This window comes from Rhinolophus sinicus, chromosome 17 (assembly GCF_057876585.1).
Source record: "Rhinolophus sinicus isolate RSI-liver-muscle chromosome 17, RSI-T2T, whole genome shotgun sequence".
Lineage (NCBI taxonomy): Eukaryota > Metazoa > Chordata > Mammalia > Chiroptera > Rhinolophidae > Rhinolophus > Rhinolophus sinicus.
Window position 1 is genome coordinate 12466753 of NC_142517.1, and position 17776 is coordinate 12484528.

Consider the following 17776-nt stretch of genomic DNA (forward strand, 5'->3'; position numbering starts at 1 on the left):
AAGATCATCAATGATACTCTCAGAGGCCAAGTGGCTACTTGGAATCTTTCTCTCCTCCATTTATTCTTAACTACATCATCTTTGACAGCCTGGGAAGCAGCTTCAAAAGAGGTATTTCTGGTTCTAGATGATTGCCAACTCCAGGAAATAGATGTTTGTAAATATTAATTTACAGCACTCAGGAAGAATCCAGAATAAGGCCCAGAGATTGTTCCTTTAACGGTGTCCAAGTAAGAACTCGTCAGACACCTTTTTTTCATGTAATATTAAGATTTTGCTCAATTCTTACTCAGCCTAATTGCACAAGTATCAAAATGTCTTAGTAAATTATCTCAAGTGAGGACATCCATTAATTCTGGAATGCTAGTGCACAAGTTTTTGACTTTTGTTATCATGTTTATCCTTTTAGTTAAATGCCACCAGTAGGAATGTATGACAGTTTTACTAATAAAAGCAAGTATGTCATCAATGTTACAATATAGAAATATTCTTTTTTCTTTGGATTGCTTTGGTTATTTATGATCTTGCTCCAATGTTCATTGCAGCCTTATTTACAGTGGCCAAGACATGGAAACAACCAAAGTGTCCTTTGATAAATAACTGAATAAAGAAGAAGTGGTATATATACACAATGGAATACTACTTCACCATAAGAAAAGATGAAATACTGCCATTTGTTACAAAATGGATGCATCTTGAGATAATTATGCTAAGCAAAATAAGTCACACAGAAAAAGTCGAAAACCATGTGATTTCACTGATATGTGGGATATAAAACTGAAAGCAACAAAGGAACAAGACAAACAAATAAAGAAACAAAAACTCATAGACACAGACAATAGTTTAGTGGTTACCAGAGGGTAACGGGGGAGGGGGTGGAAGAAGAGGTAAATGGGGTCAAATATATGGTGATGGATGGAGAACTGACTCTGGGTGGTGAACACACTATGTGATACATAGATGATATATGAGGTCTGATAATTAAGTTCGTGAACTTGTTGCAACAATGTTGCTAATCCTTTTTTGATACCACAGGGAATATTCATTATGAATTTGTACCAACCGGACAAAAAGTAAACCAAGTTTACTATTTGGAAGTGCTGAAAAGGCTTTGTGAAAAAGTTAGACAACCTGAACTTTTTGCCAACAATTCATGGCTCTTGCATCACAATGCACCAGCTCACACAGCACTGTCTGTGAGGGAGTTTTTAACCAGTAAACAAATAACTATATTGGAACACCCTCCCTACTCACCTGATCTGGCCCCCAATGACTGACTTATTTACCCGAAGATAAAGGAAATATTGAAAGGAAGGCATTTTGGTGATATTCAGGACATCAAGGGTAATACGACGACAGCTCTGATGGCTATTCCAGAAAAAGAGTTGCAAAATTGCTTTGAAGGGTGGACTAGGCACTGGCATCAGTGCATAGCTTCCCAAGGGGAGTACTTTGAAGGTGACGGTAGTGATATTCAGCAGTGAGGTATGTAGCACTTTTCTAGGATGAGTTTGCAAACAATTGTCAGAACTTCATATTACATAACAGTACACTTGAAACCTATGTAATTTTACTAACCATTGTCACCCCAATAAATTTTAACTAAAAAAAAAGAAATATCACATACATTTCCTTAAGTCTTTGGAAATCAAACTCAACTTTTAAATATGAAAAATATTAGTTTGTCAGGGGAGAGCTCTTAAAATGTACTCTAAGATATTCACATAAAAATGACTGTCAGCACAAACATACAGAGAACAACATCATACAATTATATTCTCAGTTGAGTATTTAAAAATAGGGAACAGTGTGAGATTTTCCGTTTGGCAAATTCATTAAGTTTTGATATATAGGAACTATTTTAGTACATGAACACTTCCTCCAAGTATTGCAAGATTAAGTCTCTTCTTCAAAGATGAAAACTCTGCCTTCCTAACTATGTTGTTCCTTGTGGATGACGACTAGAGTAAACATCCGTCAAATGCACTCCTTTTAATCAAGCATTACTGAGGAGTGGGAACAGAAGCAGTGCAGATAAAATGCACACGTGATTATTTCATACATTCTCAAGCCTGATAAACAGCGGACAGATTAAGATGGAAATTTACAGAAGACACAAATTGGATTTAGAGATGGGTGGGACTACAACAATGAGCTAATGAAATGTTATGATGCAAATTGAGATAAAATACGGGAGGAGGAGAAACTGGATAGATCTCCACCAAGGGGTATAGGCAATCTGGTCTAGTTTCATGCAGACTTAAATAAGCCGCTGTTTGCTGCTTATCTGAAATCCTTCCTTCAGATTCTACTATGCTATCCAATATCTGCTGGTCTATCGCATCCTATAGCTCCCACTCTCTTGGGAATTACTGCCATGTTCTGGTTGCCTCATCCCCTACTCTGCTTGCCCAACCAAAACAAAACATGATTCCTGAACAACTTCAGAGGCATGTGGCAACCCTTCCAGCTACCAACTATCCAGTTGTGTGCCCACAGCCTGTGAAATTTCTCCCTACCTTTTCATTACTTACTGTGTCTCCAGCCCCTGTAGAACAACCAATTGTTTTCTCTTGAGTTTTTATCTCTCCAGTTCCTGTCAACCATCAATGTACAATGTACCGCCTATAAAGATGACTTCCCATCCATCCATAAGTCCAGTTTGCGTCTTCTATAAATCTGCCGTCTTAATCTTTCCCCTGCTTATCAGGCTTGAGAATGTATAATATAATCACCTGTGTATTGCACCTGCTCTTCTCTGCCTCAGCCACAGACCACCCTTCTCTCTGGGCTAACTAATTTTATGCTATATGCACTTATATCCTCTCTGTGATTCTTAATTCCCATGTGGGTGATAAATATCTTCAACTGAATTCCTCCAAATTAAATTTCATATATATATACAAGTTGTCTAGCCTAAATCTTAGCATCCTCTGGTGCATTTATTTTCTTTCTTTCTCTTTCAGTTCTGATGTACTCATACAAAATGCAACAGGTTTTAGATGACCTCTAATAATGATAATAGTAATAACAATAAATAAATAATAACAAGGATTATAGGCTGATGATAATGATAAAAGCTGACATCAACTATATATAACTATATTTTATAACCTTTGCTTGACTAATTCATTTAATCCTCACAGCCAGCTATGAAGAAAATACTATTATTAACTTCTGTAATTGAGTTAGAGAACCACTGGTAGTTAATTGATACTCCAAGTGAGTATCAGAGATAGGATTAGAACCCAGGAAATCTGTATATTGAGCCCTTAGATTTAACAATGACACATGGTATAGAAGAATATGTGTTAAGTTAGAGGAGCCATTAGTGATCTATTGTCAACCATGGTATTTTTCTTAACTATATGGGGTAGAACTGTTTATTTTTGGCATTAACTCTTAGAAGAGACAAAGATTATTGCAGGACTGTGTATTTGCAACATCAAAGTAAATTAACGGTAACAGTATTTTTCTTTAGTCGAATGGGTGACTGGAATTTCCTAAATTAGAGAGGTAGAAAATTAGAAAGAAAAGTAACATTTACTTGGCATCTACTATATTCCATGAATTTTCCTAGGTATTTTCACATTTATTGTCTCACTGCTTCCTCACAAGAGTCCAGCAAAGTAGATTCTATTAGCTCTGGTTTTACATAAGTAAGTACTGAGGTACCGAGATAGAATAATTTTACAAGGTTACACACTAATAAATATGTCTCAGTAGCACTCAAAAAGAGGGTAATAACTCATTAAGGCACAGTCATGACAGTTCCATCTCAAATGTTTAACTTTTATACACCTGTATCTTATTACATTCATACCATGTTTTCCTGAAAATGTAAACACAAATCAAACTCACATTCTTGTCTTTCTACCCACTTGTGCTATCACTTTTTAAGTGCTTTATCTTCATTTACTTACGTTTCCTAAATTTTTTTATTTTGTTCATCTGCCTTTCACTTTTGAAACCATTTATGATTTATAAAGCCACAATATACATGTAGCTAGGGTGTCCACCATTTTAAGTTACCACTGCAAAATTTAAGAATAATTTTGACTCAATACTTACAATTTAATTGCTATGTAAGTATGGATTTGCATACAATTTCCTTTTTCAAATCATGGGATCACTATTGCATCATTTAACAACACTTAAGCAAATGGAATTAGAATACATAAAATTGTGTTCTAAAATTTGTGTTCATAAAATTTCATTATGACCTAAAAGGCTAGTAGGTGACCTCCATTATTTTCTTTAAGGGCCATTTACTGGAAAATTTGGCTTTCTTTGATCTTCTGTGTTTACCCTAAAGCATTTTTAACCTTTGGAAAAAACTGAGAAACAGTTTCATAACTCTTCTTTAATGAGCTGCAAAGAATTCACTGCCTCATTAGACAAAGGGAGTTTGTTTATTGTTCTTCAGAAGGTCTGAGGATTTTTCAAAATTACCTGATGGCTAGAAAGCTTATTTCTTGCATTTTAAACTTGCCCTAGATACAGGGTACAAAGTCTTCAAATTACATAAAGATTATCAGAGTTGCCTATATTTTTCTGACAGAATGTATTAGTTTCTTATGGCTGCTGTAACAAATTACCACAAACTCGGTGGCTTAAAACAACAGCAAAAAACAACAGAAATTTATTCTCTTACAGTTTTGGAAGCCAGAGTCCAAAATCAGTTTCACTGAACTAAAGTCAAGGTGTCAACAGGACTGGTTCCTTCTGCCATCTCTGAAGGGAAATTTGTTTCCTGCCTCTTCCAGTCTTTGGAAGTTGTTGGTATACTTTCAGTAATGGCAGCATTATTCCAATCTCTGCTTCTGTCATCTCTATCTTCTCTCTCTGATCTATTGCCTCCTTCTTATAAGGTCTCCTCCTGCAATTATGCAGGGCTCACCCAGATAATCTATTTCAAGATCCTGAATCATATCTGCAAATCTCCTTTTGCCACTTCAGGTAACATTCTGGCTTCTGGGGATTAAGGAGTAGGCATTCTGGGGTAGGAGTAATTCTATTCAGCTTTCTGCGTATAGAAAATATTACAAATAGGGTAATTAATGGAAAGAAAGATCCTTTTTGTAATTAAATGGAAACAGAGTAATGCATATGCTTCTCCAAAACCTTCAGAGGACAATGCCACCCAAATGACAATGGCCCTTACTTTCTGTAAAAACTTACCATTGTTATCAACTTTATATTTTCTCTATTACTGATGCTGTCTTCTCAGTCTCTTGCGAAGGTGGAGACTAAAATAGGAGACAACTCTATAAAGTTATCATTTACAGAAAATGGTGGGTGAGTGGCAAGTGATGACTACCTATGAGTGTGATGAGTGGGTAAGAGGGTAAACCGTAAAGGAAAATGAAAGGAGATGAGCTAACTCTGCCTTTGCAAATCTCAATGTTTGATTGTTTAGAGCAGGGTGTCAAAACTGCGGCCCGCGGGCCAACTGCGGCCCGCAATCCATTGTTAATTGGCCCGCAGCAAATTCCAAAAATATATTTAGTTTACTTAAATAAACCAAGTGAGGCAATACATACTTCACCTCGAGTGAATGGCCCAGCTGTTTGTGTATTTTACCTCATATGGCCCTTGGTAAAAAACGTTGAAAAAAGTTTGGACGCCCCTGGTTTAGAGTGTTACTGTACCAAAATAAATTTAAACATGTTGTAAAGTCTCATTAGTTACCCTATGTGATGTTCTACATTGTTTATTTTGTTGGACTTACATAGTGTGAATGATATTAACTTAAAATACTCTACCATTTAATGCTAATTTAGAAGAGGAGTGGGTGGCCTTTACAGTTGACTGACTAATTCATTCTGATTTTTCCCCCCTCTTCAAATCCACTGCAAGGAAATCTAAAATGAGATGAACAATAACCATGGTATAATACACATGCAGAAATAAAGGTCAATGAACTTCTGGACTCTTCTACATATTATGAGGATCCAGTAACTTAATGGAAAGTTGGCCATCAACTGCCTTGTGTATTTTATTTTCTATTTTGCCTGTCTCAGAACTGAACATTTCTGCACAAAATCCCAGGATACGCTCTGGCCAAACAATTTGTTGAAAATATGGTTCCCTGATCCTGACCCTTTTCACCTGACAGACACTTCACAAGACAGCAAAATTTGTTAAATAAAGAGTTGCTTACAGAATAAATTTGTCACCTTACAGAATAAATACTGAGAGAAGCTCTGAGAAAACTCAGATTAAAAATAAATGTTGGGAGACTATCTGTAGGTTTAAATTGGTGTGTATTTTTAAAATTTAGCTGACAAGCAGAGAACAGGAAGAAAAATCTAATTGTCTTTTCTGAGGACAGTGTCTTTTACAAACTATCCCTATAGCTTATCCTGTCCTCTGTCTGAACTCATTTCTATTAATAAATGCATTGCCGTTTCAATTCAATGGAGGCTGTAAGTATGAATTAGTTTCTATTTTCAAGAACAAAATGTCAATTCTTTAGTTCAAATTAAAATCTTAAAAGAATTTCCTTCAAGCCTTCACCGTAAGGAATGAAAATGTTATTTAATATGTACAGTGCCTATACAAACTATACAGGTTATTCAAACAACACTTTTAAACACAGTCGCCCCTTTTGTGGGTATAGACCAAAAATAACTACATTTTTCAACACAGAAATGAAATGCAATAAAGTCCATGTGCAAAAAAAAAAAAATGCACAACTACTCTTAAATAAGTAAAACTTATTTTGGAAGAAAGATAGAATAATGTTATACATCTGACAGCAACACTGGATTTTACCATAGAGACAACAAAATGTATAATGTATAACCTTAGTAATTTAGGAAGGCACAATCTTGAGAAATCGGCCTTCTTTGTATTACATATTGCAGAAACTCTTTAAGAAAGGGATCTCATAAATGTCTTGGTTACTTAGCAACAACTAACGCATGGGGACAAGTTAATTTTTGGCCTGTGTCTGTCATTAAGTCTCACTGGGATCGTTGTGAGTCTTAGATGGAATTCTCCAAATAACATCCGAGGAGAAGCTGTCACCAGTACATGGCCTGGCACAGTTAAGATTATAATGCATATTTTGGGGAAACAATTTTTTCTCTTAATGGTTCAATATCTTACCCTCTCTTTTGAGCAACAATGTTTAGACAACCAAGTCTTTGGCTCATTTCAGAATATAGGATTGAGTCGTGCAGTATTTTGCAATAGTCAAAAGAATGGAAAAGTACAGGTTCCTTGTTTTATTTGATTCCTCGTTAACTTTTTAATAACTATGCTGCAGGAGCCCATAGACACACCAACTCTTATTAACCACTGATTGCCAGATGAGAGCTTGACTATCATTAACATTAAAATCACAGTTCACCGAAACAGATGATGAGTGATGGTTGCTGGCCAAAGTGGCGATTATAGATAGTTTGAAGAACCAAAATAAACGTATTTTTACATGAGTGTGGAGATATCAGCAGCTGTAGCTAAACAATACATTAATGAGACGTTGCTGTGTGATTGTCCCAGGAGGCGAGAAGGAAGAGAGTCTGGAGAGGCAGCAGACAATCACCAGAGAAGATATAAAAGTCCTCAGGCCCAGCCTCAACATCCCTTAACAGCCATTGCTGAGCATGCACTCAGGCTCCATGTCTCTTCTGGGTTGTCCTGCAGAGTGCAGTGGCACATTCTACAGAACTAACACTTATGTCCCAGCGAGTCCTTCTGTTGCGTTTTGCTCCAGGGATATAAGCCCAACCTTTGGATTTTGCTTACCCAGTAAGTACCAAGGAAATCTCTGGCTCCTGGATAACTGCCAAGAATCCTATGGTGGCATGCCCAGTTGCAAATCTCCCAGCTGTGAGATGAAGACCTGCACCACAAGTTGGGACCCATCGAACTGCTGTGTGCGCTGCAACCCTCCATCAGTAGGTGAAGTACACACTGCCTGTAAAACTACCAACATCGGACCCAGCCCCAGCTGCAGCCCACGCACTCAGACCAAGGGGTATGTATCCCATTGCTGGACACCTAAAGCCTGCAAGATTCTCAGCAAAGGCTCCCAATGCCTTGAGAAACTTAACTGCTTATTCAAGAGCTTCCAACCTCTACACCATGGCAGACTGGGTAGTGTGGAGTATAGAAGATACCAAAATCTTGGCTTCATGCCCAGTGGCTTCTCACCATCCTGTTATGTTGCCAGCAGCTGTCCATCCCAAAAGCACTTAATGAGAAATTGCCAACATCCGAGTTATAGGCCCATAAGCTGCCAACCGCTGAGCTATTTTTCTAGAAACTTCTGGTCTCTGAGCTATATGCCAAGTACCTTCCCTCCTCTGAGGTATTTATGCAGTGGTTGCAGACCTCTGAATTGCTACTGATCAACTTGTTGCATTTATAGCTGCTGGGAATTGTCCAGTGAAGCAGATTGTACTAAGTGGTCACCACCTCTACTATTCCACTGAATTACTTCATGTGTCTTAAGAATCTTGTTACATTAACCCCAAATATAATTCCAGGACTTATTAACTAGTCATTATCATCTGCTTTTTTCCTGTACCTCTCTTAACGGTCTTTGTTTTGAAGGTTGATCCTAAAACTTGTGTTACTGTTTTTGAGATTGAGTGTGATGGACACACTGAACGCATTCCACACGATACACAACCATTGCTAGCTTTCTAATTTGGATGGTCACTGCTACTTGTCTGCCAACGCAATTATCATTTACCTTTCTTGAAGTGGGACCTCCTTGGTTTGACTGCTGATTCCAGCACATTTTTCAGATTTTTTTGCTTTCTGTCAAGTTTTATCAACTACCTAACTAGCATCTTGCTAATAAACTAAGGGATAACACTCCCTTCAACATACTGAACTGAGGTACCACTGGATTAGGGGATATGCAAGCAGCAAAGTCCAACTAGAGCAAGACTTTGATTAGAAGACCTTCAGTAAATCTTCTCTTCTAAAGAAGCCATAAAACAGAATTGACGGACATCTGGCTTTTGTTTTCAATACATAGGATAGAGCCTCAGAAGTAGCACCAAAATTATTAGTTGAAAGAATGACAAGATACCCTTATATATTCTTCATGATTAGTGATAATCTATGTTCAGGATTTTGCTGTAATAATCCCCTGCTGAATGACTGCTTTCTAGTTATGGCAAAGGTCCTGGTTCATAGTTAATAAACTAATTTCTATTGGGAAATAATGGTTTTCATTATGTTTTATTTCCTCTTCACTAAAGTTTTATCAGTGTTCTGGCCAATCTGCATAGCATTGTTGAAGCACTAGTTTCCTGCCATTTAGTTTATGTTCTAAGTTTAAGATATAAAGAAGGCAGAATATACATTCTCAAGACTTTGATTTGTTTTTTCTATTTTTAACACATTAAGTGTTAAAAATATCTATCTTAGAGTGGCTGTGATTGGTATTTATACAGAAAAATTGGGGGAATTATTTATAAAATAAATCAACTTAATAAAAATTATATATATAATATTAAATGTATGCATATTTTCCTGCAAAATATGTGTATTTATTGGTTTTACAGATAAATTTTTGGCTTTGAAATAGATTTAATATTGAACCATCTCAGAAGTGATTTAACCTCTATAAAGTTCTCCAAAAATTGAAAATAAAATCATCCATCTCAATGGTAAAAGTAACATCTATCCTAAGAATTTTTATAAATAAAAAGCAACTCATGTTTAAAGTCAAATACAATGGTCCCAGGAGATGGGTGTAACTGGTATAGGGAAAAGAAGGACAGAGAAGATCATTAATATAAATAGTGACTAAAATTAAAATACTCATGAAGCACACAAATGGTACTACCATTTTATTTATTTACTCAGGAGATCTACTATTTATAGGAAAGGCCTACAGAAGGAATATTAATGTATTGTTTTTGCTTGAACAGGTCTGATGAAAATCAAGTCACTCCTTTGTGAGTTCATTCAATTTTCAGAGATTTCTATTAGTGAAAAATTTAATCTTTATATTGAGAAAAATTGAATAGTCCTTAGCAATCATCCATTGACCATATGGGGCCAGTTTAATTCCTTTAACATAGGACAGGTGTTCAAGTATTTGAAAATAATTACTGTGTGTTCCAGCTGAGTATTCAACTGTTCAAACTGAACATACTTTCTTTCTCTTTATAAACTTTAATAGAAAACCTGTTCTTTGAGGCGCTGAATGGGATTCTTTGGGGATATCAAGATTTGTAGTTCATGTTCTGAATAACTATACAGAGCAGTAAAATCCAGAAACAAACATAATACTGTCTCAATTATTTAAATACAATATAAAAGGAATAAGAGGAAGGACTTTAACTGGGAAAATGAAAGAATATTTGGTGGAAGAAATGGCATTGAAGTGATGCCTGAATGATGAGGTCACCGGTTTCAGAGCACGCAATGGTGGGAAAAGGAATTGGGGGTAATAGATAAATTAGAAAAAAGGGTAGAGTTTAATTTGACTCAAGGAAAGCAAACATAACACTATCTGTTCAAAAACGGGAGAAAATACAAAACATTCGATTAAACATTTTGGATAGGGGAGACTTCCTTAAACAAGAGCAGACAAATAAGCAATACTTATAAAATAAAAGATTTGTAAATATGGCTACATCCAAATCAAAAGCTCCGGATACTAGAAGATATCATAAAGACTTTGAAAATAAAGCAAGAGTGTCTGTGGGGTGAGGAGGTATATGATAGTTTTCTGTACTTTCCACTTATTTTTTCTGTAAACCTAAGCCTAATAAATAGTCTATTAGTTAGAAAATCAAATAGGCAAACAAGAGAATGACAAAGGTAGGACTGAGAGAAAGCACACATTGTAAAATTACTGTGTAGTATATTTAAAGAATGCCTACCAATTAAAAGGAAAAAGACCAAATGACTCAATAGAAAATAAACAAAGAATATGAACAACTATTAATAAAACAAATACAAGAGGTCAACAGAGTGAAAAATGTCCAATCAAGCAGTAATTAATAATTATAAATAGAAATATTATGTTTCATCATCAATTTGGCAAACACTTAAGTTACTTATGTCAACTTAAAAATATATTGTTAAACATTGAAGGTGGTAGTAAAAATTGACAGAACCTCTGTATACGTAAATGTTTAAAAGGCATATATTGTATGACCAGGTAATTTCACTTCTTAAAGTCTCCCTCCCCTACAAAAATATTTTGTCAAGTTTTATAGCATTTACTTCAGCACTGACTGGATTCTAAAAAATTTTAAACAATGGAAAAAGACAATTCCATCAATGGGAGACTATGAAATAAAGTGCAGTCATATTAATAAATATTTTACAAGAATAAAAAACAGTGGCCTAGATCCATATGAATTATATGATGAAAGGACATATTACAAAATAAAAAAATAAGAGTACAAAAATATGATAAATTGTGACATATTTTATGTATAACCACAAACATATCAATTACCATTTGTCTATGTTATATACAATATATAATATGTTATATGTTATATGAGAGAGAGAGAGAGAGAGAGAGAGAGAGAGAGAGAGAGAGAGAGAGTTTGAAAGAGAGCAGGAGGGAATAAAAACTCTACGAAAACACAACCTAAGTTATGTTAGGTTTGGAAGAGTTTTAGAAATAGTAGTTGGTGATTCTCAAAGTGATTTTTTTAGACTGAACAGTTCTACGTTGAATCTGTAAGTAATTAAAAACAATAAAAACAAAGTAAAATAGAAGTATTCAGAAATAACTTTGGTCCCACCCTATGACTTTGTATTATATATAATCGACAGCCTCTCCAATGCTACCCTTAATAAAAATGGTGAGTAGCAAAGTGAATAGGCATCACTCCTCTATAGCAGGCTACATTCTAGAAAACCACAGAATGTAAAGATTCATATATGTCTGTCCTATTCAGTTTCGATAGGCACAAATTTGCTTAATAAATAGCACACTATGTCCATAGCACCAATGACAGCTAATTTGTAGAACCCAGCTGAGGTCTTTTAAATTTGTGCTTAAAAGTACCCAAATGAATCACTTCTTTTCCCTACATTTCACTGCACACCTCATCAGCACTTTCTGCCTCCCAATTAAAAGGAGATCATCAATGTTTCTTTTTTCCAAAAAAATTATAGATTTAAAGTGTGACTTTCTATAGCTGTAAAAATTTTACAAACCCAAATATAAACATCCAAGTCATTTTTACATGTGTCCCCCTTTTTTACACATAGTAGAGAAAGCAATACAGTGAATGTGCCTATACATCTACTATTGCAAATGCTATAAATCAAACAAAACTCTAACCTGGAATTTATTTAATGCACAGGCTACTTCATGGATGACTAAAAGTTCTGCTTTCATTCATATGCTTAAATGTTTATGTTTAGGTGACAATTTATAATAACATTTTAAATAGTTGACAAAGCTATGACATTTGGCATGCTCTCAAAGGCCTGAACATAACTGCATCATTTTCATGGTTTTTTCTGTCTATCTTGAGACTGTGTTATTAGTCAATATCTTTTTGAACTCTTTTTTCATGTACCACATTTTCTGAATAAGAAATAAATCTACATACTTCCTAAGCCTAAGGTAAACATTCATCGATTTTTAAACTTTTGTTCCACTGAGTTTTTTAATTGTATCTTTTTTCTTTCAGTTATGCATGAAATGCCAGTCAAAGTTCTCATATACAGTTAGTGTGCTACGCGTGACTGGCTTAAGAAAAATGGAGCTTATCTACCCGGAGGCCCTTGATGAATAGCCATCTCACCTGACAGTTCATTTAACCATATTGTCACTTTCAATATCATGAGATAATATTTCAAAACCACATAACTCTATATTTATCATAACTACCGACTCTGCACTGTCCGTGCTGCAATCTCCATGTATACCAGGGCCTGATGAAATCATAGTTGCTAGATTCAGAAGTGAAATGAATCCTGATCAGATGTGTGTACATGTTGTCTCAGAGCTAATAAAATTATTTCTTCCAGAGGCGGCTGGTCAGCTCAGTTGGTTAGAGCACGATGCTTGTAACACCGGGTTGCAGGTTCAGTCCCCACATGGACCACTGTGAGCTGCGCCCTCCACAATTAGATTGAAACAACTACTTGACTTGGAACTGATGGGTCCTGGAAAAACACACTTAAAATAAATAAAAGTTAAATATATATATATATTTCTTCCACTACTCACTATGCTCACTGTGCTTGTTTTATTATGTTATTTTAATGTGATTGACAGGCGGGATTCAGTAAATCACCAAGCTGAGTATCTAGTCAGGTCACTGATAGATCAGAAGGGAATGGAAGCTGAGATTTCGCATTTGTTTTCTATGCTTTACAGCCTGGCGTCCTGAACATTCTGGATGATGATATTGTTGACTACTCTCATTCCAGAGTCTCATATATTTAAAGGGAATATTATTCAAAAATACGAGGTAATTCTCTTTATTAAGAAAAATATACATAACCTCTGAATTTATATTTAGAGTCTGCTATCTAAAAGAATGATGGTAAAGTTTCTTAATCTATAGACTAAAGATTCTAAATCCAGAATTACTTCTTTGAAGAAAGAAAGAATAAAGATTTTAAGTCCACAATTCTTTCTTTTGAGAAACAATTATGATAAAGATCATTATCATTGTTATTATCTTTACTTTTTACTGTGAATATAAGCACTGAGAATTGAGGATTAAAAATGATACCAGGGGTCCGACCAGTGGCTCAGGCGGTTAGAGCTCCGTGCTCCTAACTCCAAAGGCTGCCGGTTCAATTCCCACATGGGCCAGTGGGCTCTCAACCACAAGGTTGCCAGTTCAATTCCTGGAGTCCAGCAAGGGATGGTGGGCTCCGCCCCCTGCAGCTAAGATTGAACACGGCACCTTGAGCTGAGCTGCCTCCCAGATGGCTCAGTTGGTTGGAGCGCATCCTCTCAACCACAAGGTTGCTGGTTGGACTCCCACAAGGGATGGTGGGCTGTGCCCCCTGCAACTAGTAACGGCAACTGGACCTGGAACTGAGCTGCGCCCTCCACAACTAAGATGGAAAGGACAACAACTTGAAGCTGAATGGCACCCTGCACAACTAAGATTGAAAGGACAACAACTTGACTTGGAAAAAAAAAAAGAAAGTCCTGGAAGTACACACTGTTCCCCCAATAAAGTCCTGTTCCCCTTCCCCAATAAAATCTTAAAAAAAAAAAAAAAAATGATACTACCACAGAATCTTCTCTTTCTTATCAAATCTACATCTTTTCTTAGTCATTTCCAATAAGTAAGAGGCTTTTTTGAGCTTTTTTTCTCTCAGGTTGGGAAACACATTGGATCTCAACTTTGTTCTACCAGAACGGGGTGCCCTATAACTCTTCAGTCACTGAGGTCGACAGAGTAAAAGAAATCTCCTACGTGCTTTTTTGATCATGCATTTGTTTTGGGTGGCATCATGATTTGCATACCACGAACGAAGCAGATTGATGAGAAGAAGAACCTGAGTTTTAATCCTGAATCTGCCACTTGTGGTACAAGTTGTGCAGCTTAAACTGTCCCTTCCCCTTCTGGGACTTTATAAATTGAGTGGCTTTCTGAAGAATAAGGGAGATAGTGCATAAAACAACATGACGCTGCCTGGGAAGAGTGCTCAACAAATGGCAGTAATTTTTATTCTGTAAAAAAGAAAAGAGACCCTTGAACTCACCAACAGTACAGGCTTCTTTTTTAGGTGCTGTGATTGAGAACCAGAATGTGAGATTCTAGAGTTAGTTGGGAAGCTAGAACCAGACTCTGGATTCCCTTTGCTATGGGCCAGTGTATTAGCAGGGCAGTCTTTTACTTACTAGTTCCTATGAGGAGTGAATTTCCCCCAAATACCTTTCTGACCACTTTTAATCTTCTACTTACTTGGCACCTGGGGAGATGCAGTAACCTTTATGTTTGGTAAGTGTGGGAAGAATAACTGAGCATATGCTTTTCAACTTTCACCTCCCTCTCCTGGGAGTTCCTTTTCCTTGACATACAAACTGCCCACAGTATTCATGGTCCCACCGCTTTCCCCATTGTGGGAAACTTCCCCTGGACCTGTGCTGCCCTGATGTGGGTAAATCTGTCTAATTCTAGGGTTCAGTGTTATCATGGCCATTTATTTTAACAGACTTAACTGTATAACTTGACCTCTGCCAGTAATAAAGGTGATATGTGTGTTTTCTACCTAAAATTTATTACAATTTCACTTTTTAAGAGTGCAGAACCTACTTAGTAGAAAGAAATAGCTCTCAACCTCCAACGTAATGCTTTCTAAAGTAGGCCACACAACTTATCACTTAAGGGAATATTTCTGTGCCCTGAGAAATAACTCATTAATGAAGACATGTACTGTGGAATAACACAATATGCAATTCTTTTGAAGTTCATGGTGTAAAGTAAATCAGATGATGATATTCCATTACATTATGGCTTTTTCCTATTGTAGTCACCATATTTAGGAAGGAAATTGAACTTGAAATTGGAAAATATTTACTTGATAGAATACAAACATGCCCTTATATTTTTGAACACAATATTATGGTAGAAACAATAGATAGTGAAACAAAAAGTGTATGAGGAGAGTATAAATCTTTTAGACCCAACAAAATTATTATGAACCTCTCAACAGTGGCACTCCAAACCAGATTATGGCATTTACACTTCATTTGATACCTAAGTGAGGAAAGTAAAGGAAAGACGCCAAGAACACGTCTCCAATGTCTATAACACTTCACTCTAGGCAGGAAGTTGTCCTGAAGTACTGAATCATCTGAATTTACATTCACTACACACAAAGCAAGGTGGTACATGGGAATGAGTCAAACGGGGTGAAACCTACAAAAGAAAAATACTTAAAATTGGATCCAAAACAGAAGTAAACATCTTTGGAGAGAACTTATGACTTGTGCTCCTGATACTGTATAAATTTGAAGGAACTGATGATAGTCTAGGTTGGAAATAAACACATTTTCAAAGAAAAAGACTTGAGTCAACAAAGCTCTTAATATCTGGCTTGAACACACAGCAGTTTCTACCACCATCAACAATGAGAGAAAGGGGTGGGGAAGGCAGGAAGGGCGATAGGTGGGGTGAAAAAAAGGAAGAGAAGGGAAAAGATGGGAAAAGAAAGACAAGGGAAGAGAAAAGCAATGCTTAAGCCTTTTCCAGAAGTATTCTGGAGAACACTCCTTCTGTCCCTATGTGAGAATCATTTACCTGGGCATCCCAATAAATGAGAGAAGACCTCAAATTCAAAACCAATAAATCTTATATTGCCCTGGGCCTTTCTGCCATGATGGGCCACGTCTGACACCTGGAATTTCATCTTCTGAAATCTTATTAATGTGGTTCACAAACCAAGTTTGAATTCCTACTAAACCCAATGGAGTTTTCGAAGATGATCCTAGAACCAGGAAAAGGCAATAACTATGCAAACTTCATGAATAATGGTGAATAAACATGTGTGCTTGTAGCTATGTGCATACACATACGCACCTACTCCTTTTTATCATGATTCTTAAACATGTGTATATATCTGGAAGTCATAGCTCTACTGCTTCTGAAAATATATTTTTTACCACTTCTTCTGTTTTAATTATCTGTATCACATGGGAATAATAATCACAAAAAGTATGTTATCTCCATAACTTAGAAAACTGTTGATATAGAGAGAATTTAGCTAGAATACAATTCCTTTTTCTTCTTATCTCTTTTGAAATATATAGGCAATGGGGATTTTAAGCGTAAGAGTGCAGTTCAGCCTGAGGCACAGACGATTTACATTTCTCACTTCTTTCAGGTAAAATATAGTGCTGTTATAAAATATTAATAGAAACATAATATTAAAGCACAAGTATTGCACTGACCTGGTATGGCAGCTCTATTTGATAGAAATAGTGTGGTGGTTTTCAAGGAAGCTACTGTACTCATTTCGGAAGAAGCATAATCCCATTAGTCTAAAAAGCTCCTTACCAATCAGAATGCAAACACAGGAAAGGTGGCCTCAAATACAACTGAACAATGGAATGGAAACTCATCTGCACAATTCCTGGCAAAAATACTCCCAGAAAGCACACGCTGACACAAAGATTTTAGGTGATGACAGTTAAACCAGCCCAAATCTTTTTCTCTAATCTTAATCTTAATATGGAACCCAATTTCATTCTTTTGATTCCAATGCAATCCATATTCTGTGCTAATCAAGAACATAAGCGGATCTCAACTCCAGTCTCAAGCCCGGAAGACCTATTGTTTCCAGGGGTTGCAAAACAATGTGCCATTTGATCAACATCTGTTTACCAAGTTTTGCCATTTTATTCTATACATAAAAGTTTGCAGGTGTTTGCCACTATTTCCTTCTAAGAAACTTTAGCAATGTCAATACCACCCATTTTAATATAAGCTGTTAAAGACCGAGGGTTTTCATTATCACTGCCCAAAGGGGGAGTATCAATGAACAAGGTTGTTAGAGACAGTGCGTTGATTTTAAAGTGTTTGCATCTCATCATGTGATGGTCCTTATTCATTTTGTCATCCTGCAAGGAAACATGCAAAGCAAAAAGCAATTCTAGCAAAGTCATTTATGTTCAAGTCTTTAAAATTCAAAACCAATGAATTTTGAAAAAAATGAACAGCCCTTCAACTTTTCTGTATAAAATCTAAAGGTCATTTGGATGGTTGCCTGGGAAAGCATGCATGTTTGTGGGAAGTGGATATACTGTGGCTCCTCACTGCAGCAAAGTGAGGCAAATGACTAGGGACAAGAAAAATAA

General features: G+C 36.2%; 2 protein-coding genes across 2 annotated transcripts in view; one reads left to right on the plus strand and one right to left on the minus strand.

Annotated features, from left to right (window-relative positions):
• Window positions 1-17776, minus strand: part of LOC109446496 (keratin-associated protein 13-3-like) — a 111912-nt gene that overhangs the window by 83160 nt on the left and 10976 nt on the right. The window lies entirely within an intron of this gene.
• Window positions 7614-8360, plus strand: KRTAP24-1 (keratin associated protein 24-1). Its single transcript, XM_019729918.3, has one exon. The coding sequence runs from the start codon at window positions 7614-7616 to the stop codon at window positions 8358-8360; it is 747 nt and encodes a 248-aa protein (XP_019585477.3).